The sequence below is a fragment of the Protopterus annectens genome, chromosome 17.part0 (genome assembly GCF_019279795.1).
Source record: "Protopterus annectens isolate FY-2018-M chromosome 17.part0, PAN1.0, whole genome shotgun sequence".
NCBI lineage: Eukaryota > Metazoa > Chordata > Ceratodontiformes > Protopteridae > Protopterus > Protopterus annectens.
This window is the reverse complement of record NC_056751.1, coordinates 90471019-90494796: the sequence shown is the minus strand read 5'-3', so window position 1 is coordinate 90494796 and position 23778 is coordinate 90471019. Positions and strand designations below refer to the sequence as shown.

At 38.3% G+C, this 23778-nt stretch overlaps 1 protein-coding gene across 1 annotated transcript in view; it reads right to left on the bottom strand.

The window, feature by feature from the left end:
• Positions 1 to 23778, bottom strand: part of FRMPD1 (FERM and PDZ domain containing 1) — a 998362-nt gene that overhangs the window by 224897 nt on the left and 749687 nt on the right. The window contains exon 12 of the mRNA XM_044059294.1: positions 3223 to 3405. Coding sequence (XP_043915229.1) covers positions 3223 to 3405 — 183 coding nt within the window. The remainder of the gene's footprint in view (positions 1 to 3222; positions 3406 to 23778) is intronic.

Sequence of the window (23778 nt, the reverse complement as noted above, 5' to 3'; positions counted from 1 at the left end):
ATGCACAGATGTTACCTTGGTCCAGGCACAAGCTTATCTTGTGACTGACCTCTGACCATCTAAGGCTCCAGTATGTGAATTTATAGCCTTGACTGAAATTCCTTGATGGTAACCAGTTACTGTGTACGTGCTGAGAAGGGTATAAAAACCCATGTGAAGTGTATAGAAATTAGACTGCTGACATACCATATACTTTGTAGCATGTCTCCATGCATGTAAAATAAACCTTTTTTGCTTATTTTTATCTGCGTGATTCTTCCAGTATATGTTAAGAGTATTAAAATCTTTTGACACATTCTTAAAGGCAACACCACTTAAACACTGAGATTTTAAATGTTTTGTATTTCTGTCAGTTTTTATTTTTTATAGATGAGCTTTTTCTTAATGTTTTTATTTAAGCTATACTATTTGGAGACTGTTTCTTTAAAATGTTTTTAGTGATGGTGTTAATTGATTGTATGCTAGCTACTTAAACCTAGTGTGTACTTTTAAGAATCAGTCTTTTGAAGTGGTTTGATACACAGTGAAAGCGCTTACTGTTCTGAATTAAAGTTTTCATTTTATTTATCTTGCCAGTCTGCCATGCTGGACTTTGGTACTTTTGTTGTTTTTTACTTGGATTTCTTTATTGTACTGGTCCATTCTTATTCCTAATGTTGTATTTTTTTATATACCCCTAAACCCCCTGAACCTAAATATACCTACTCCAAGGTCACACGACAGTGTTGAAAAAAGAAAACTCCACTGTTGGCAAAAGCTGTTTCTCTCCTTTTTATTCAATCATACATTACTTGACAAAAGTGCTGTCAATTAAATGACAGCAACCCATATATTCAACACTATACAATGTGTGTGTATGTGTATATATGTATGCACATGTCCATAATTAAACCTTATTAGCTTGATCCTCAATAAAAGTGGCAACTGACTTCAAAATTAAGCAACATCACACTTAAGAGTGGAAGACCTGTTTTGCATAAAAATAATACAAATATGAGTTTTAATTATATTTTAAATATCATAAAATAATGCAGTGATCTATTTTCTATGTGCATTAATGCCCATCAAGATGAGTGTTACAGGGAAATAATAGATGATACAGCTTTGGGGAGGCCCAAAGCTACTCTGGACAGTCAGTTATTTCCTTGCATTGTCCACCATATCAGGTATTATCCTTTGATTTATTATAGTTGCAGCAGAAAAATCCTCATTTATTGTATTATGAGAGACAAAAGATGATACCTAAAGTACATGATTGGCATTCTGGGGGGTGGGGGGGGGGATCCATTTAACTGTGTTTTACTTGATAACTTCTAATGCAAATGCATTTTAATACTATATATATATATCAGATACTGATTTATATATATATATATATATATATATATATATATATATATATATATATATATCAGTTTGTGATCTGTAGCTGTACTACTTTGACTCATTCCCTCTAAAGGAGTTATGCAAGTTTGCACTGTTAGTTCCAATGGGTGGACATAGGTGTTTTGGAATCTGGTCCCAGTGTAAGCCTGTTTATAGATAGGACTTACACTGAAAAAAAGTCATTTACACTGAGAGCAAGTCATTCGAACTCAGGGCAGACTTACACTGACAGCAACTCTTCTGGAATATTGTCCAAAGTTTTTTGATAAAGTCAGATTATGTCCTCTCATTTCAAACAAGTGTTCATATCTCTGAAATCATATAGGTTACTAAGGAAGTGTAAGCGGCATACTCTTCAGCATAGACTACTTTTATAGTGGTAGCATGGTTTAGATTCTACGTTTTAAAATGGATTACATAAGTCATGGTAAACACAGTAACTACTCTTTGTAATATTTTGAAAACAACTTAGAATATCTCAGCAACCGCAGAAGAACACACATACTGTTAACAGCATTGTGTAAATCCAGCTGAGAGCTTTCAAATAAAGCTAGGCAATTCTGCCTATGCCACTTGGTTGCTGACATAGTTAGGGAAATATGAAATTTATGCCAATATAAATAAATATTATATGAACAAGAATTAATACATTTTCACCTGCACTAGACAGAGGTTAAGTATTAGTACAATTGTATTATCCATCATATAACCTTCAAGATGAAATATTTCATTAACTTGTCTGCAGCATGGTTTTGGTATTAGTAATATAAATAAAAATGGGCAATACCAGACACCTACAGGCATCAGCAGGATGTAAACAGAGAAACAACCAGAGGAGTCATTAGACTTTCATTTCTAATGGAGTCATAGGAACTGTATTACCCAGGCTAGAAAGCAGCTCACGTTTCCAGCCAAATGTATTTGTCTAAGAATCAGTGAGCTAAACCATCTTAGAAAGTGCAGCCAACTGTTCTATCCCTTCATATGCTCAATAACACTTCTATTTAACTATTTAACATGAGGCTGAAGAACACATGCAGTATAGTGTTAAAGGGATTGTTCCTAATTTCCTCTCCGAAGAATTCTGCCTGCTGTGCTGCACAGAAGACTGAATCATGACTTATAATGAATGCTCATGATCATTTACTCCTTCCAGCACAAACATCACTTTCTCTTTAGTATCATCTATGGTCGTCCATCAGTCTTTCTTGCTGAAATTTGTTATGCTTGATTTTATATAAAGAGTATTTGTTATCTTGAAAATTTGCAACCCAGATAGTACCACTGTAGGATGCATGTTCAAAAGAGGCAACTACATTACATGCATTTTATGATTTCACAAAAATGATATAACTGCTGAACACCAGATATTCTAATCAATAAGTCACATACTCTGCCTGTTTTACTTAAACGTAAGGTCTAAGGAGTATCACTCATGGGCTGTAGGACATTTTACAACAGCATAATTTGTCAAAAAATATTTTTCCAAAGAATGAAATGTTGTCTTTCACTGTCGAAGGGTGTGCTTCTTATACATCATCCCACACATCAGACTCAGGGTTTGTGTCTTAATCTGGCAAAATAGTGGTGTTTCTGCACTGGGAACTTCCCAGTTCAGTGTAGTACAGAGAATAACTGTGGCACATTCTCAGTGTCAGCACTTACATCAATAAGCTGCCAGATAAATCAAAATACAAAACATAACTGCAATCTCACAACTAAAAGTGGGTAAAATCAAAATCTTAGACTCTTAGTACCACATCACTGAGAATAAAATAAGAATACAAGAACAATAATCAGCAAATATTATTATACAAGTAATGAGATGTCACTGACCTTAATGTCTTGTAGGTAGATTTTGACCATGCTCACTTTCTCAGACTCCTGGGTGAGCTCAATTCTGCTGATGTTTGCAAACTCTGTCAAGGAGGCTGTGATGTTAAGCTTGTTGTTTATAATCTGACTGACTCCATACTTGGCTCCAACCAGCAGTGTTATATATGATTCTCTGTCCTGCAACTGAAAACAAGGTGAATTAATATTCCAAATGGTTCAAAATAGAGCTGGAAGGGTGTAACTCCTACTATGTCTTATTCTAAGTTCAATATATATTGCATTTAGGTAAAAAGACTTGGATTGTGTAACTTTATCATGGTAATAAACCACATTTTTAAGTAGGAGTGTTTTCTTGCTTATTAATAAAGGGCCACCTAGCTTGTTAGGACTTAACCTGACACCTGAAGATGTAATTACGCCCAGAAAGCTTTAGTTATCTGTTCAAATGCAATGTATGCAATATCAAACACACTGTTTACAGAACAGGAATATTATGACTAAATGGAGGTAAGGGCTCCCCATAATAATCCATTGCCACATCTTACTATAATTCACTGATTATAAGTCCCACAATTATATGCAGCTACTCAAACTGACTATACATGCATGAACATGTGTGGTAAAAAGTTATAGCAGGCTAATACAAATTGCTGTTTTATCTGGATGTGCAGATATTTACAGTCAGCTAAGCACTTGGATCCATTAACTTTGTACTATATTCTCCCATCCCAAATTGTTCAAAATAACTTATATTTCAGCCATAAAAATAAATCAAGAAATCTGTATTAGTTAATAGCATGAAATGTATGCCTGGGATGTAACATGAATGTATGAAAAATAAATACTGTATGAAGAGACTGTTTCAAGCACATGATGACCAGATGGTTTAATAGGAGAAGGAAGTACAGAAAGCAGGGTACATTCATGGATGATATACCTGTAAGAAAAAAAAGTAATTATCCTTCCTCTACAAAGACAGAGTGATGAGATATTTGATAGACAGTGTACAGTTCTTGAGATCCCACTTACGTAAAGACTCTGGATGTAGACTTGGCATATAAAATGGTAAACAGTAGTGCATTGTGCCTCAGAAGGTATGCAAAGTTAGACTAAAATATTATAATACGCATATCAATGAAGGTAGAAAATGAGAGGTGACATAATTGCAATTTAGTCAGTCAGATACATTATGAAAGTCTAAAAAGGCAGCATCTTTCAAGAAAGGAACATCAGTAAAAGAAAGGGTACAATGCAAATACGCAGAGATCAGAAATGTTAGGACACTTACTTCAAAGACAGCACCGAAGATGAGTGAAATAGCTATTTTCAGGACGCTGTGTTACCAAAACATATTTTGGAATTCAAGAATGTATGTGACAGACAAAATAATTAGTGTTGACAATACTTATTAACGAGAAAATGGCAATTCATCCATTAGATAGAACAATGCATGGACTTATATTGACAACAGTTTCTATAACAGTAAATAACGCAACTATAAATACCACAGCCATACTACACTGAAATTATTTTGCCTCTAGCATAACAGTTTTAACAATATTTCTCAGACAGGTTCTTAATTTACAGAGTTTGCACATATTTAAATCAGTGTCTTTACAGAGATATTCATATAACAAGTACTAGTTCCTTTTATGTGTGGCTCAACAGGATTGTGATCTTTTTTAAAATAATACCACAGATAACCTTAAAAAGCAATGACTCACAGCACACAGAGTATTTATAAAGGAGTAATTAATATCCTGACTGCATTGTGATACACTGCATGTTAAAAGCTTGCTATCAAGACAAAGCAAGAATATTAACATTTTAAAAAAATGTTAAAATGAATGCTTTTACCATAAAACTGAAAACGTTAAAGGTTGGAAGACTTTGGCTGCTTAAACAAATCTCCTTTCATTGTCTGGTTAACTGATCTTTAAAACAAACTTGCTTAAACAATATGCATTTCCCAGCCTTAACTACTGAAATTTTCATAAAACTTCCAGTGTCCTAGAACAAAATAAATACTAGTTTACCTTCTTTCATTCCTGTAAAATACTTTGTAAGATTCTTTTCAGATATGTGTCCTTACAGTCATTACTTTTGAGTTCTATTTTCTATGTGGAAAATTGCATTTAAATTGTCTCCATGACATCAAGAACACATTTCTCATTTATAACGCAGCCATCTAGAGCTTATAAATATTGTTACAATTATTTGATATAAAAATTTAAAAACGAAACACTAAATACAAATTCCCCTAAAGCAATTAATTAAGAATAGACATGAAACTAGACAAAAATGTTGTAAATAATGCATTTACTTTTCTTTGCAAAGCATACTGGAGCTCATGCAGATGAATCATTAAATCTATATTAGTTAAGATTATGAAATGCATGTACTAATTCATTGCTGCATTGTGTATTATTGCAGCCTTTGATCTCTACTATATATCACATAGTAGCCAATGTCAGAGCTACTTTTCTACTCAAATGTTAAAACCATGTCACAGTCCACATCCATGTTAAATAAAACTAAACAAGATTCAGAAGAGGGTATTGAGAGCTGTGTGGATCTAACATCTGCTGCCACTGCTTGGTTGTAGGTAATGAGTTGGAATCAGTTGTGGAGCTCATCTGTATGATTTTTCTTTTCCTCTTTTACAATGTCTACCATTAAATTTATCTTTTTAGTTAGTTGTTTGGTTTATGCAGCTTTGTTGACTAATATTTTCCTTATAACATTTATAAAAGATAAAAACATGACTTGTCTATTATAATCAGACAACATGGTTCAACCAGCTGTACTTCATAGAATCATTAGCAGCACCTCAGCCAATGGCACAATGTAAAATTTAGTAGAGTTAAGCTAATCTTCAAACTAATACTTTTAATGTGATGGGTCATTGTATCTGTGCAGCCCTAAAACAGTTTTCAAGAAGGAATATTCCTGAGTTGCTGTCTTTAAGAAGCTAGCATGGACATACTACAATTCATCAAGTCAGTACTCTGAGATCAACTCTCACAATCTAACCACAGTGACACAGCACTACACCGAATAGAAGCATGCCATATACACACCAATTACACAAACATATACACAACCAGGCATCAACACTATATTTCAAGTAGAAACTTATATTCCCGCTTGGAGGCTCTGCCTTATAGGTTCATAGATTTACACTAGGCTAATGACCACCAGGGTGTTTACAAGCCTAACAGTGCAACCCATCTCGGTTTTGTTCCAGAGTTCTCTGGATGTCTATATGGTGAGATATGTTAGTAAAGAGATAGCTAAATGTTATGTGGGAGGTATATTAGTTGGGGATTAATTTACTTACTGTTAATCTCTGTCCATCAAGAAACGTGGGGGCTAGATCAGGGGATGTATTTGCAAGTTCCCATCCCATGATCAAAGTTTTATTGAGTAGGGTCAGGGATGAGCGCTGATTCATGTAGATGGGGAGCTTACTCCATAATGCAAGGATCCTTTGAGATACATATCAGTCTCTCCAGCATGTTCTATTTATGTCACAGGCAAAGTTTAGCTAATTGGATCTAGTGTTTCTGGTACTGTTTGTTTTGCAGATGTGCAAGCAATCCATCAGAGCTGTACCTGAGAATGTATTGTATGATAGGCATAGATTGCCTCTCAGTAACCTGTAGGAGAGTGAGTATAGAGACAGAGCCTTATGGCAATCTCTGTAGGGCAGGGTATTCATACCACGGATTCTTCTGGTGAGGAACCTTTGAGGGCACTACAACTGTTGAAAGTGACTGATTAGGTACATGTCAAAGGGGGCATTGTACTCTATGATGGATCTGACAAGGGCTAAGTAGAGTAGTACTATAATTTCCTTCAACCTGGATGCCAGACCCTTGTTTATGAACTGGACAACACAGAATGATTTTCTTACTATCTTGTCTACATGTTGGTCAAAGGTTAGATTACTGTTTACATATGTTCCCAGATCCCTGACTATCAGGTCAGCTCTTAGGGCTGTTTTACTGATGGAGTAATCAGCTTGGGGGATGATTTCCCAAAGGATATTATGATGCATTTATTTGCCTTATGTTTTAACCCATGGCTTTGGCACCAGTCATTCATTTGTGTTAAACCCTCTTGTAGGATTTTGCTTTCATGGGGGGAATCTATGATAGCTCCCAATTTACAGTCATCTGTGAACTTGGTGAGCTACAGGCCTTTGACATTAGCTTTTACTTCTGAGAAGTAGATGACAAAGAGGAGTGGGCCCAGCAAGGAGCCCTGGGGAACTCTGCTGGTGACTAGTCTCCTGGTGGAGTTCATCTCACTGATCCATGCCTTCTTGGGTTCTATCTGTGAGCCATCCTAGAAATCCAGGGAGTTAAGTAGAGATTTATGCCTAGTTCTGAGAGTTTGCCAACAATACCTGAGTGGGGTATTGTACTGAATGCATTGGTCAAGTAAAGGTAGGTGGTATGTACCATTTCCTCCTCATCCATAGTCTTGGTGATCCTCTCAAAAAAGTCTACCAGGTTGAGTAGGCAACACCTTCACTTAATAAAGACAAACTGGGATGGGTCTAGTGTCTGTAGGCTGACAATATTCTTGATGATTTCAGTGGTATTCCATTCCATGGCTTTGCATATCAGACTTGTCAGACTGATGGGTCTGTAGTTCTCAGGGTCAGTTGATGGTCCAGCCTTATGAAGAGGGATGACCACTGTGTCCCTCTATTCAACTGGCACATAACCTGTTTTGAGGCTGTAGTTGAAGAGTGCCTCAAGTGGTCCTGCTAGGTCATGTTTTAGGCTATTTAGGAGGTAACTGAGGATATTGTCTAGGCCCAATGAAGCAGTGTTTTTGGTCTTAAGGAGCACCACCAGGACCTGCTCTCTGTTGACAGTTGGAGAGGGGGGTGTTAGAAAAATATGTATTAATGCGTGTATGCTTAATGCTAATTAATAATCAAAAGAATTAACATGTTTTTCATTCTATTTTACATGCACTGTGATATATATAAATTGAGTTTCAAATGAGACTGAAAAAGATGCTTTTTGAAAACTGCAGTATGCTTTCTGAAACTTGCAAGATGCCCTCTGACCTAGTAATTGCTAGCACAGCAATATTCATGTTTATGCCTTTTGGAAATGTACTTAAGAAGCAGGTGCTTATCTGCTAGGTCAGGAATGAATGAATGAATGAACAATACTATATTCTGTAAATGTAATGATTTTAAACAATCAGCTCTGTTCAAAGCATGAGAACATGTGCAGCTGCAGAAGCTTAGAGATAAAGTAGACAAAGGATTATTAGAGAAATTAACTGTTAGCATTGTGCTTGAATTAGCCATAGTACCTTGAATGGTAACATAACATGTATCTAACTGGTGGTAATCAAGGCCACGTTGTTTTCCTCAGGAAGTTTCTCACAAAAATTGTTAAATCAGCAGAAATTCATGGGAATGATGGTCAGCAAATGATGATGAAAAGGCTGGTAATCTATTACGTCAGCTTGGTAGGCCATGTCCAGTTAGAGAATGTATAAAAATGAAAGTATTTCCTGTTTCTAGTTAGACAAACTCTGTAATAGCACGTTTTTGTCTCCTTGCTGCAAGATTAAAGTGCCTTAACCTGAACCTGCCGTGTTTTGATAATTTTTAAAGTATATTTTTCCTTTGACAGTTTGGTCCTTCGGACCGGAAAGTACCTCTCGCTCTAGGCCTAGGTCAGAATTGGGCCCGGTGGCATGCATCCGTACGGAGAAGTGGCCAAATCAGCTCTTCTGTTTTGAAAGACCTCCAACTGAATTGTCGTTCGAAAGAGGTCAGCCACTGTTTCTGATCTGAGATTGGAGGACGAGTCAACAATCCGGTGGATCAACTCACGGAGGGTCAGTTTAGGAGGAATTTACCTTATTTCTGTTCTAAGATCAGGGACTAGTTGCAGAACTGTTTTTGTCAGGAAGATTTGCATGTGCAGATCAGGGACAAAAAAGGTTACTGTCTTGTCATAGATCAGGGAAACAGAATAGGTAGGCAGTTATTCTAGATAAACTGTGAAAAGGTGTAGAACCATGGTACCAAGTGATAAGAAGGGTTACGTAACAATTTACAGCTTAGCAATTACAGCGTGCCGACAATGTTAAGTACTATACAAAATGGGTTGATAAGTATAAATTCGATGGTAATTTAGATAAACTTGCACTCATTAAACTTGTCAGGCAACTTAAAACAGACTCAAAAGGTCAATTAAAAAAGCAACGACAATTAGGAGTTCCTCAGGCACATAGGTGGCTTGAGGAAGGAAATCGCAGGGAACAAAAGATTAAAAATTCAAAAACAATGTTCTTAGACAAAGAAGATAATAACTTGGTAATAGCAACGGCCCCTCCTTCGCCCCCTCCACTTCCCTTACCAGAATATGAAGCGAGTGGACAAGCTGATCCACCTCCGTTATACCCAGCTGTTTCTACAGCATCAAAACCATTTGTCAGGGATCCTATCGAGACAAGGTCTCGAACATGCAACTTGAGAGGGGAGATTGAATTATATGAAATAAATAGAAAATCACAAGCTATGAGTGAGGAAGAAATATGTCCACTCATAGAAGTACCAAATCCTCAGGCAGGACAGGCAGGACAGGATCTGACTCTTTTAGTTTATAGACTGTGGACACCGGAAGATGTCCGGAAAGCCACGGAGGGAATTCCCCATCCGAAAGTGAATTTTCGAAAATTTTTAGAAGACTTTCAGGGTATGAGATTAAGTTACCATTTGAATGAAGAAGAAGTAGAAAAAGTAGTTAGACAAATCGTAGGTCCAGACTGGCACATGATCAGTGGTGACTGGAATCCCCATGACGCAGAGCTTAGACCACTCCCACATACTAATGCAGAATTGGATGGCAGAGTGAAAGGTCTGACAGACCGAATCTCTGAAAAATGGAAGCCTAGGGCTGATTGGACTTGCATTAATCAGTGCATTCAACAAGAAGGTGAAACGGTTGATAGATATTATGCTAGATTATTAGAGTGTTTTAATAACCACTGCAGAATGCAGATACCAGAAAATCAGACACATGATTCCCCATATGAGCAACAGCTGAAGAATGCATTCTTGAAAGGTAGTATAACTCCCATTAGCAGCTTTATTACGAAGCACATGGTAGATCATCATACGAGTAGATTGCAGCCATTACTTGAATATGCAAGACATGCAGAAAGACATTTTAATAGTAAAAAGAAAAAGAAAACTCAAGTGTTTTCAGCAGAAGACGGGTCAGACGTTTTTGTAGTACAAACTGGAAGAAAGGGTAAGAAAAATACCCAGGGAAACAAACAATCTGATAAACGATCAGAAGATTTTAGAGAAAGAAAGAAAAGAAGTGAATGTTTTAAATGCGGGAAAAAAGGACACTTAGCAAGGGATTGCAGGCTAAATAAAAAGGTGACTACAGAAAATAAGGAGGATGAGGAATGACTATATGATAGTCAGGAATCATTGAATGAAAATAAATGGGAAAAGACAAGTGCAAATGTGATAGCAAGGGTAGAGGATGTGACAGAAGGGGTAGAGGATGTACATGAATTTGTAGATGTTGAAGAAAATGAAATTTTAGACCTAGCCTTATTGAACCTAGAGCTTTACTTAGCAGACACAAAACCGGAAGTGACGCTTCTAGTAGAGGGGAGGGAAGTCAAATTTGTGTGCGACTCAGGGGCTTCACGGACCCTGATACATCCTTCCAAATTACCGGAAGATTCAGAATCACCAGATTATATACTAGTGAAAGCAGCTAATGGACAGCTGTATCGGCAGCCACTTTCCCATGATATAGCAATAACAGACCCCGTTTCAGGAATGACCCAGAAAAGTAAAATTGTGGTTTCTGCAAAATGCCCAGTAAATCTTTTGGGTAGAGACTTAATGCAGATATTTGGCATAGCCATAGTTCCAACCATGCAGGGTATGGAAGCACAGTGACAAATGGATACTTTTGTAGTGGGACCAGAGGGTGAGACATATTATTGGTACAGCCAGGACTTGGTTACGACTGGTCCAGGGGCAGTAACCGAAGAACTGATTAATGTAGCCATCAGTAAATCCCCCTCCCTCGACACTGACAAACAACATTTGTTGCATTGTACTCTATATTATTATAATAGACCAGGACCTGATAAAGAATATGAGCAGGAGTTGTTTCAAAACCATGCAAACAGACTAGTGTTATGAAACTTGTACTGGGACACAGAAGGAAACAGTGTAATAAGCTGTTCATTGCCCCAGAAATTTTTAGCACTTTACAAATCTAATCGATTGCCACATGTTAGCTTAACTAAAAATAGAAGTTTGAAATGGGCAGACTTAGGAGAAAAAGTCACTAGGTGGGAAAAGCAGACAGAATTAGAACTCTCTGAACAAGGAGTACAGAAGCAGAAATTGAATTGGATAACACAGACACACCCAGCTGTGCACTCACAGGCTAGTGAGAATAGCTGAGTATTACTCTTATTGGAGGAAGAGGAAAAAGCCTTGCGAAACATACCAGAGACTCTCTGGTCAACAGGGAAATCAGATGTAGGGCTTATTCGAACAGCAGGACCAGTTACTATTACGCCAAAATCAGCATTTAGACCTCAGAAAAGACAGTATCCCTTGAGAAAGGATGCAGAGATAGGGATCAAACCTATAATAGCAGCCTTACTTAAGGAAGGAGTCTTAATAGAATCTCCTGATTCACCATGTAATACACCCTTATTTCCTGTTAGGAAAGCAAACGGGGAATGGTGTATGTTCCAAGATTTACAGGCTGTAAATAATGCAGTTATACCCAGGGCACCAACAGTGCTAGATCCACACACTTTATTGAATGATTTAAAGCCTCAGCAAAAGTATTTTTTCTGGTAGATATTAGTAATGCATTTTTCTCAATACCGATACACCCCGACAGCCAACATTGGTTTGCATTTACATTTCAGGGGAAACGGTATACATATACGAGATTACCACAGGGATATTGTGAAAGTCCAACAATATTTGCACAAGAAATGGCAAGCAACCTGGCAGGATTTATCCCACCGAAAGGTAGTCAGATTTTACTTTATGTAGACGACATTCTGCTGGCAGCCCCCACCCAGCAAGAATGTAGAGAGGACACCATAGCATTATTACAGTTTTTAGCTATTCAAGGACACAAAGTAAACAAAAACAAACTACAACTTTGGAGAAAACAAGTTAAGTACTTGGGATATGTAATAACCAAAGAAGGTAGAATATTAGATGAAGATAGAAAAATAGCAATATTACAAGCACCTAGACCAACTACCAAGAAGGAAATGATGTCCTTCCTGGGAACTACTAACTTTTGTCGAAGTTGGATACCAAATTATGCTTTGGAATCTGCTCCACTGACTAATTTGATATTCAAAAAGCCAATGGCAGCACAGGATTTATTACAATGGACACCAGAAGCAGAAGCAGCTTTCTGCAAGCTGAAACAACTGATAGCATCATCCTCAGTTTTAGGATTACCGAACTATCATAAGCAATTTTTCCAAACTGTAGACTGTAAGCAAGGTTATATGACATCAGTGTTGACACAGCAACATGGGGACAAACAACGCCCCATAGCTTACTGTTCATCACAGTTAGACCCAGTGGCGTGATCCCTGCCCCACTGTGTACAAGCAGTAGTTGCAGCTGCAATGGCAGTGCAGGCTTCGGCCTCAGTAGTGTTATTCCACCCTCTCACATTGAGAGTGCCTCATGCAGTCGCAATTATTTTACTGCAAGAAAAAGTAGCATATCTTTCTCCTGCTAGACATCTTTCCTGTATGACTATACTGTTGAGCCAACCTCATATGACAACTGAACGATGTACAACTTTGAATCTGTCAACCTTGCTCCCGACCCCTGCAGATGGCAAACCGCACTGCTGCCTGCAGGAGATTGAGCAAAAGACATTACCTAGACAAGACCTTACAGATGTTCCCTTGGATGATGCCGAGGTGACATACTATGTGGATGGCTCGTGCAGGAGGGGTCCTACAGGACAAACTCTAGTGGGGTATGCAGTCGTTTCTGATACTGAAACTTTAGAAGCAAAATCTTTACCACACAATTTATCTGCACAAGCAGCAGAATTGATTGCCTTGACAAGGGCATGTACCTTAGCAGAAGGTAAGAAAGTGAATATTTTTACTGACGGTCAGTATGCTTTTTCTACTGTACATGTTTTTGCGCAGCAGTGGAAAAATAGAGGAATGATAACATCTACTGGTAAACCAATTAATCATGCGCAATTTATTTTAGATTTATTAGACTTTATTCAGTTACCTCAAAAAGTAGCTATTTGCAAATGCGTAGCTCCTACCAAGCAACAGGATAGAATTTCAAAAGGTAATGCGCGGGCTGATACAGCTGCAAAACAGGCAGCTTCAGCCTCAGAAGCTTTTCTTTTGAGTGAGGAATTACAACCCTCTGAGATTTTAGATTTAGAAATGTTGAAAACAATGCAGACACTTACTACAAATGTAGAAAAACAGAAGTGGATAAAACGAGGAGCAATTCTTGAAAAGGGACTGTACATCTCCAAGGAAAAGAAACCAATTCTGACATCTAATTTGTTTAGATATGCAGCTTTGTTGAGCCATGGGCAGAGCCATGTCTCAACATGGGGGATGGTACAGTTAGTGAATCGAGTGTTTACAACGTATGGATTTACAAACTACACAAAAAAATTTTGTGCAGCATGCCATGTTTGTAACAAGCATCATGCACAAGGGGCATTGAAGCCTAAGCAAGGGAGTTTCCCTACACCGCCGTATCCATTTCATACTATTTGTATGGATTTCATAGAACTGAATAAATGTGAGAATAAAAAGTATTGCCTTATCATTAGAGATATGTTTTCCAAATGGGTGGAAGCTTTTCCAACTAAAAATCCAGATGCAGCTACTGTTGCAAAGGTCCTTGTTAAAGAAATTATACCCAGATTTGGCATACCAGAAAAGATTTATAGTGATAACGGTACACATTTAGTGAATCAAACAGTGCAACAACTTAGTCGCTATTTCGGAATATCGTTAAAAAAATCACTGCGCTTACCACCCCCAATCTGCAGGATTAGTAGAGAGGCATAATGGGGTGTTGAAGAATAAGCTTAGGAAATTGATGAGTGAGACACAAAAGAACTGGGTGCACTGTTTGCCTCTAGCACTGTTGAGCATGAGAACTGTTCCAAATGCAAAGGGATTGACTCCTTTTGAAACTTTGTTTGGGAGGGCATATTATACACCTCAGTGGAAACCTCTCATGTCTGCAGAGCAAGAGGCTGACAGTTCACTTGCAGGGTATATGAGACGATGTTTGAATAACAAACTTTTGCAGTTACATTCTGTTTCAGATAAGGAGCAACTGAAATCGGAAGCACCAGTAGCCCCAGGCACCTGGGTCTGGGTGAAGATTGTGAAGAAAAAGAACTGGAGTTCTCCGAAGTGGGAAGGGCCGTACCAGGTACTACTGTCAACACCCACTGCAGTCAAGATCGCAGAGCGAGCTTCCTGGATTCATTTGACGCACTGTAAACTGGTTAAGAACTTTGAATTGGACAAAAACTTTGTTACTGTTGTACAACGAGAACATAATGGCCAGGTACAGCGTGAATAGAGACATTGAGCAACCTCAGAAAACTTGTATGATCATTTTGATAGCTATGCTAATCACATTGTTCTTTTTGTTGTGGCCACTCCTTTTTCCTGCCACAAAAGTTGAACTGATTAAACGTAATGAGCCAAACATAGACTGGCATCTGAACTTTAACACTTATCAGGCAATTACACGTGTGTATGCTGAGACTTTTAATGTTTCGGACTGCTGGGTCTGCACGGCCATACCAACAGCATACAAGGGTTTATTGATGGTTGCTATCCCCCTAGGGGTCAATGAGACCTGGGAAAATCTGTTTTTTGACACAGTTGCTATTAAAGCACATGATAAGGTAGCACTGTATTTGCCTGTAACACAAAAAGGAATTGTTTGTTTTTACAAAAATGATACCATCCAAGTGGGATGGAGCAAGTGTAATGTCACCGTACAGTATAAATGTTATACAAAAGCAAATGATTTAGGTGGATCTTGTAGTACAGATTATAACTCATTTCTTAAATCTATGCATAAGACTCTTGATCAGGTACAATGTAATCCTGTACTTTTTAAACAGTTATCTGTAATAGATAGGAAAATGTTTCATGCAGGGCAGTCATTTCGTAACAAAGTAACAACTAAAGTAGAGGACTGTTATTTTGTGTGTGGTAAAAAAGCATATAAATGGTTACCTGAGAACTGGTCTGGCAGTTGTTTTTTGGGATACCTGGTCCCGGCCATACGACACACTGCAGTTTTGCCTCAGGGAAGTATTCGAAATACCCGAGATGTAACCAAAAAGACTGTTAAGAAACCTGAGAATCCAGTGGGACAGATCGAAGCAGGCTGGAAAGACCATCGTAATGTGGGAACCAAACTTGCGCACATGGACTTGAGTGATGCTGTAATATCATGGGCAGGCATATTACCTGCATATGGTGCAGTTAAATTGATTTGGGAGCTGCAAAAACTGTCTAAACTTCTCGAAGTAATGAGTAATGCGACTTTTTCTGCTCTTGAACTGATAACTGATGAACTGAATGCCATGAGAACTGTAGTGCTCCAAAACCGAATGGCTCTTGACTTTGCCCTAGCGGCGAGGGGTGGGACGTGCGCTTTAATCAAAGAAGAATGCTGTGCATTTATTCCTGATCATCAGCATGAGATTAACGATCATCTTGAGGTGATTCAGCAAGTATCGGCCATGACCAAACCCTCTGACAGACTTTTTCCAGAATGTATTTCGGGGGTGGGGTTCCATCCTAATGAACATATTGATTTCCATTGGGGTAGGATTACTCCTAATAGGAGTTTGTGCTTGTTGTGGAATCCCCTGCATGAAGAAATTAATCAAAGAATTCATAGATATATCAGTATCTGAAACTATGTATCAAAGTACTGAATATGAAGAGCTGCTAGAATGTGAAACACTTTCATAAAAGTTTAGACTGAATGACTTTCTTAACTGCAAATCCTGATTGGAAGAGGTTAGGAAAAGAAGCAAACTGTTTATTCTTTTTTGAAAATAGAATTAAAAAGTATTAACAGGAGGGAAATGTTAGAAAAATATGTATTAGTGTGTGTATGCTTAATGCTAATTAATAATCAAAAGAATTAACACGTTTTTCATTCTATTTTACATGCACTGTGATATATATAAATTGAGTTTCATATGAGACTGAAAAAGATGCTTTTTGAAAACTACAGTATGCTTTCTGAAACTTGCAAGATGCCCTCTGACCTAGTAATTGCTAGCACAGCAATATTCATTGTTTATGCCTTTTGGAAATGTTCTTAAGAAGCAGGTGCTTATCTGCTAGGTCAGGAACGAATGAATGAACGATACTACATTCTGTAAATGTAATGATTTTAAACAATCAGCTCTGTTCAAAGCATGAGAACATGTGCAGCTGCAGAAGTTTAGAGATAAAGTAGACAAAGGATCATTAGAGAAATTAACTGTTAGCATTGTGCTTGAATTACCCATAGTACCTTGAATGGTAACATAACATGTATCTAACTGGTGGTAATCAAGGCCACGTTGTTTTCCTCAGGAAGTTTCTCACAAAAATTGTTAAATCAGCAGAAATTCATGGGAATGATGGTCAACAAATGATGATGAAAAGGCTGGTAATCTATTACGTCAGCTTGGTAGGCCATGTCTAGTTAGAGAATGTATAAAAATGAAAGTATTTCCTGTTTCTAGTTAGACAAACTCTGTAATAGCACATTTTTGTCTCCTTGCTGCAAGATTAAAAGTGCCTTAACCTGAACCTACCGTGTTTTGATCATTTTTAAAGTATATTTTTCCTTTGACAGGGGTATACTAGAAGGGATTTCACAGGGAGTAGTGGGGGGGGTGAAGTTAGAGCTAAAATTTATCAGCCAGTAAATTTGCTATGCCAACCTGGTCAGTGAAGATGATACCATTTACCATCAGTTCTACAGACTAAGTGTTACTTCTAAGGTTCCTGACATAGCTGAAGAAGGCCTTGTGATTGTCTTTAGCCAGGGAGGCTAGCTTGATCTTGTAATTGGCCTTGTTGGACTTTATTAGACCTCTTAGTTTCTTGTTTAGTTGAATCAGAGAGCTCTTGTCTCTATAAGAGCTTCTCTTTCTGATTTTGACCATGACTTTTTTTCTTTTGTTATATGCATTGCTAAGGTAAGGATTCCACCAGTGGAGTTTGTTTTTGGTGTTAGATCTGGGCTTACTTCTAGTATATATGGCAGCCTCAATGCACCCATTTACATGCCTGTACATGGTTTCTGTAAATAATTCTGCATAGGTAGCTGTGTTCTAGAGGTTTGGGGAGGCATGCATTTCACAAACTGTCACTTACTAGAATGCAGTTTGCTTTAGAACAGTTCATAAATGTTACACGTTTAGTTGGGTTTTACTGGTTGTTTTTTTATTTTGAGGGAGACAGCTTTATACCACTTGCACTTGCACATATCCAAGGTCCTTACCACCATAGAACAAACAATTCAGCAACTCCTAGAGTTATTTTTGATGGTAACTGTTCTGTCAAAAAATGCTTTGACCTGCTTATCACTGAATCCTTCAGATGTGATATGACCATCATCATAGTAAATTTTCTTGCCAGCTCTTCTGTACAGAAATGGACTGCCATGACTACAGACTCATATCTCTGAATAAAGTTACCCCACAGTATTAATGCTTTCTTGTTGTAATGGAGCATTGTTATTCCTGATAATAGGTGCTGTCAGTTGTGTTCATTTACCATGTATAAGGCAAACTTAACCCCTGATAGAATTTCTAGAACTTTTTGTACTTTTTTTTTTTCAAAACAATTCATGTTGGGAGTCTAAAGGAGAGCTGCCAGCCCTACTTGCTTATGATGCATGTGAGACAATTTTTGGAAATATGTAAGAGACACTAAAAATGATGCTGTATCAACAGTAGCAGCAGCAGTTTTTTTATTAGGGCTGTAACTCCACTGTTATTAAATTAAGTGCCGTTAAAGGGAAAGTAAGGTAATCAGTTGTGCTGGTTTAATAAGTATCATGGGTGTGACCCCTTGTCCCCTGCCAGTGTTTCTGGAATTTACTTTACCTTTTCTATTCAATATGATAAATGACATGAGGTTAAGAGGGTGGTAACCCCGTTACTTATGATGCCCGTGAGTCACATTTGACAAATATGTTAGTAATGCTCCCAGGCTCTATGGTGCAAAGGGATAAAGCCCTGACAGTGACCTAAATGGCATAAGATCAATTAGCAGCTTGGGAAGGTGGAACAGCCAAGAAAGGGTGAGTGAATGATTTGTGATTTACGTCAGCATGATCTCCTGGTAGGGAAGGTTTTGGTAGCTTCGTCTCTGTGGTGACCTGAAGTTTCAGTGCAGTGGCATTGTTCGCTTTTGAGAATAAGCTCTGGGGGAGGCATGTGAGTAGGTCCATTCAAACCTGTGCAGTAGCCCTTGCTGAAACATTTAAGGGAGCTTGTACACTCCCACCATATCAAAGGTATAAGTACTCCTTCTTTGGTGACATGGAGTCCATGTCATAGTTGGGGTGGGGTTAGACATCATAATATAAATGCCCAAATGTCTGCTAGGATGACAGCTCCACAACTGTTTTTCACTTCACTAGGAACAAGTTGATTGAAAACAGTTCTTTCCCCATGAAAAGCTAATGGGCCAGTCAATATCATTCTGATGATGGCTGGGAGGCAGTGGAGTGCCAAAAATATTATAATTAAAAAATATATATACATAAGTGATAGTGAAAACAACATTACATTACTATTCTTTTACTGTGTTGCTATTATTTGTATGAGAACCATAGCTACATCATCTGGTGTCCTGTGCAATTTCCCCGAACTACAGCCACCATCAGTTCAAAGTTTTTTAGCAAAATACTCTGAAACTGTACCAAGCTGCTTTCTACAAATGTAGCAAGTAGCTTGCTACAGTTAAATCACTGCATAATCTTCAACCCTGAACACATGTGTAGTATTGGCTTGGCATTCAGTTATGAAGCAGTGATATCCTCGTAGCATTGTAAAACAATGCTGGTACTACTCTCCCATAGTATCACCACCTGCTGATCATGCCCTCCTTGTACCCAGAACAGTTTAATCCCTTTGCCCCATGCTAGTTATGGCATTGATTTGTGTTAGTGTCTTTCTACAGCTGAAAGTATAATAAATGTTGGGAGGTTATGAGTGGCTAACCTATACAGTCTAACTTGCAGTGATCTACTAAATTACAATTTGCAAAGTAAAAATATTAAGCTTGCATCTGAATGCATGGCTTTGGCCCCTTGCCCACCTTAGTAATACCTGATAACCCTAACTCTAACCCTAACCCAGCTCCTAATCCTGAATCTGAATTTAAAAAACATCCTTCCCATAACACTACCCCAATACAAGAGAGTTCAGACACTCACCACATGCACTCACACAACAGAAACATTCACACACACACACACACACACACACACACACACACACACACACACACACACACACACACTAAATCTATCCCCTTATCTACTCCTGACCTTAGTCCTAAACACTCACAATCATACACATGCACTTTTACACCTTACCTAACCTTACTCTGACTCTAACCCACACACACAAACACACAAACACCTAGCATACATCCCACTTATCTTGGGAAAGCAAACATCTGATGAAACCCTTGAATGAGACACAGTAACAGCAACATTGTTCTAGATCATGCTATAGAAGTAAAATATAACAACAATAGACTAAATATCATTACCTAACAGCCTGGACTGACTTTACACTGTAAATAACAACACACCGCTATATTGTAATAAGAATCATGCAGAAACAAGTTCAAGTCAAAATATGTGTCCTATCTCATGATGCAATTGCTAGGTCACTAGAATATTCTATCATATTTTACTCGTGTAGTTTTCATAATAATATATTATACAAATATGTCCTTTGAAGATATTGTTAATTTTATAAAGTTGTATCATGAGTTTTAACTTGTATTTTTAGGACACCTGGCAGTTCACTCTGGCTTAATCTGATTGTACCAGTTTGAGTCAAAATACTCTGAAGCCTTAGGTAGCCAGAATTCTGAAATTTCAGCAAATTCTAGTGTGAAACAGAAAATGTGTTGTTTTAAGTTTCTGGGGGCTCAGAATGCCAGCTACAAAAACATTAAGCAACATCAGGAGGAGAACACAGTCTGATCTGTTTGAGTCTGCCTTTAAGCAAGAACCTGAGGTGTGCTCCCAATACCTGAAGGGCACTAGAAATGCAACCTAAAAAAGTTTCCCTCCCTCCTCTGAAGTTTGTTTGTCTTGAGGTACACCTGGAATAGTGGTGCCACGTGTACCTGGAGACATATCTGGAACAGTGATGCCAGGTGTACCTGGAGAAAGATTTGGAACAGTGATGCCATTTAGTTATTTATTGTACAAATAGATTGGTTAGACTTCAAGAGATGTTTTTTCAACTATGGTCATTTACATTGAACACATTTCAAAAAAGGACTGTTAATGCAATTAAAACAGTAACTGCAAGTAATATGGATATTTAATGAAACAAAATAAAAAATGTTATAAACAAAGATTCAGTCTGGAAAACAACTGGATAAAGTAAATCAAAGCATATAAATCTGACTCGTACAATTTATTTCAAATACTAACATAGCTGGAGGATTGCCGAGGTAGATCAAGTCAATGACTAAAAGAGCAATGCAGAATGAGAAGTAGTTTATTATTTCCAGAACAGTATACAAATCTCACATTCCTAAACAACAAGGTCTTAACTTAGATAAAGCAATTGTCTCAGGCTGAAGTCCTGGAACATCATAGGGAAGGTGTTCTACTGGTTGGACAGAGGATGAATAAAGCTTTGTTGCTGCATTCCAGTGAAAACTAGAGGATAACTTATAATGGTCAGATATTAGATGGAGGTATGAGGTATGAAGGTCCCTGGCACTAAGGGTGCTACCTCCAAGTGCAAGTCTATCTGGTTTGGGTCTTGGAGTGCTTTTTCTACAGAGTTTCAGTACTTCCCACATGTTCACCAGAGTTTTTACTCTGATGTTTGGTTTCCTTCTATATTCCATTTACCCTTCCATACCCGACATATTCCACTGTTAGTATTACTTCCTGTTATTTATTACACTGCTAGTATCAGTTTCTGTTATTTATTCACTGTCAGTATTAGCTCCTGTTACTGCTAGTATCAGTTCCCATTGCTTCCATGCCTATTTATCTGCAATCGTCAGTCCTGGGTTCATTACCAGCTGTCATTTTTGTTGCTGTTATGCCTCTATGACAATATATATTGTTATCTGGTTCTGTATGCCAATTCCTTTGTTGTTCATAACAATGTGGTCACCTGCAGTTTGGCATCTACAGTTTCTGTCATGCAAAAATGGGCATATTAATGCAGTGGTTATGCAAATTAGGTGATTGCACATGATCATTTCTGAGCCACTGCCATACTGAGATGCATTATCAGCCTTAGTCCATGACATGATGCTTCTGTGGGCCTATTCCACATGCACAGTGCACTCTTGCATGAGTACTAGGTCATAGTGCCACTTGTCTGTGCTAATGGTTCACTGCATTATATACCTTTGCAGCCAAATGTTGCCTGTCATGTGATCTCCCTACATGAGGTCATGGATGTTAGGCTACCATTTTATACTTCATTCCGAGCCATAGTGTGGAGATGGCATTTTCAGGCATGGATTTTAGCATAGTTCCTACCTGGTGGTGCAGGAAAATTAAAATCTTTCTGTACTTGCTGCATTGAGACATTAAGGAGTGGCTATATGGGGGCCTACAACAGCCACTTGTATAAGATTGCATAAGACTGACACCTGGCACCAGCTTAACAGGGCAGTGAGTCATGTAACTAGCACTATCTACTCCGAGCAGCACAGACACAGATACAGTGATCTGTGGAGGCATCTCCCTAACTTGCTCCACCAGTGGGAGGCAGAAGCTGGGAAAGACAATCTGCATTCATTTGTGAGTACTATGTCATTGATTTGCAGTGCCTTGTCCTGACTTTAACTTTCTATTATTGCCTTCTGTTAGAATGGAGGCATTGTAACTAAATACTGTCCTTTTAGATCTTACAGCACCAGAATGGATGGCACTTGATTGGGAAGCTATCACAATGGCAGGACAGGCTTTCCAGTCAGCAAGTTAAATGCTGTAGGTGGATATATATCATTTGAAGTAGGGACAAATGTGTCATATACATGTCTACGAATGTGCTGCATTTCTTTTCTCCATATTAATTTTTTTCTATCTACAAGATCAGCTGTGCTGCAGGATGAGATGAGTTGGTGGTTGCACTGACCCATGTCAAACAACTTGTCTGTCTCTATGTCACGAATACTCCCTGAGCCAACCTCTCTGCAGTGGAAGAAGGTCGTTCTGTGGAAGGTAACTTGTAGGGCTCACAGGTGCCCTCCATGAGCATCCCCTAGTTGGAGAGTGAGGGCTCCTCACCTGGGAGTATTGTGAAGGGGTCCATCTGGTGTAACATACAGTATTTGTAGATTCAAGAGATGTGTTGGTAACTAAATGCCCACATTGATACCCTTAAGCATCTCCTTATACAACTAATGGAGTTGCACATCTAGCCAGTCCCATTAGACTACCAGAGGCAGGATCTGCCCAGGATATTAGCCACAGAGGTGACAGACATCTCAGTGGGTTCTCCTCTGGGATAGTCTAGCAGGCTTAATAAACCTCATCATAGTTTTCTCCTTCCTTGTATCTGACTCCCCATCCCCTGTTTGTAATCCAACTCTCCACATCACCAGTTGTCTTCCCTCTGTCTCTCCATAACTCAACACTGTTACCCCCGTATCTGTCCTTACCACCCCTGTTTGTCTCTCTCTTTTTCTATCTCTCTCTGTTTTCATTTTAATTTTGTTTACCCCTGCTCCTTTCCTTATTCTCCCCAAGTAACTGACTCAGCATGCCCATGTTCTGCCTGCTCTGGGTTATTCATATGCAAAACATAAGAGCTAAAAACTACCATGGTAATGTAAGGCTAAGCTTCATAAGATCCTTATAGAACAATAGCCTAGAAAGTTCCTAAGAACATATGGAGCCTAAAGCAGCCCTACTGCCACATACTATGGATACAAGCGATGAACTGCCTTAACAGTGTATGATAAATGTGCACTATTGATACTTTGAGTTATGAATGACAACTGTCACACCCAAATAAGATTTACACCACCAGTTGCAGAGTAGGGTTATAGTCACTGACAACTAAGGATTTCACCCACTTCATTCTGAAAATCGTGTCTTGTAGTGCAAACTTACTAACAGTAACTGAGACATACCAGACTATTTTCCCATATACAAACCTTACAAGGTTTCCTAGGAGGGACTATTGATGCTGCCACCAAACTACTAATATGATACCAAGATCTCAGTTAGTG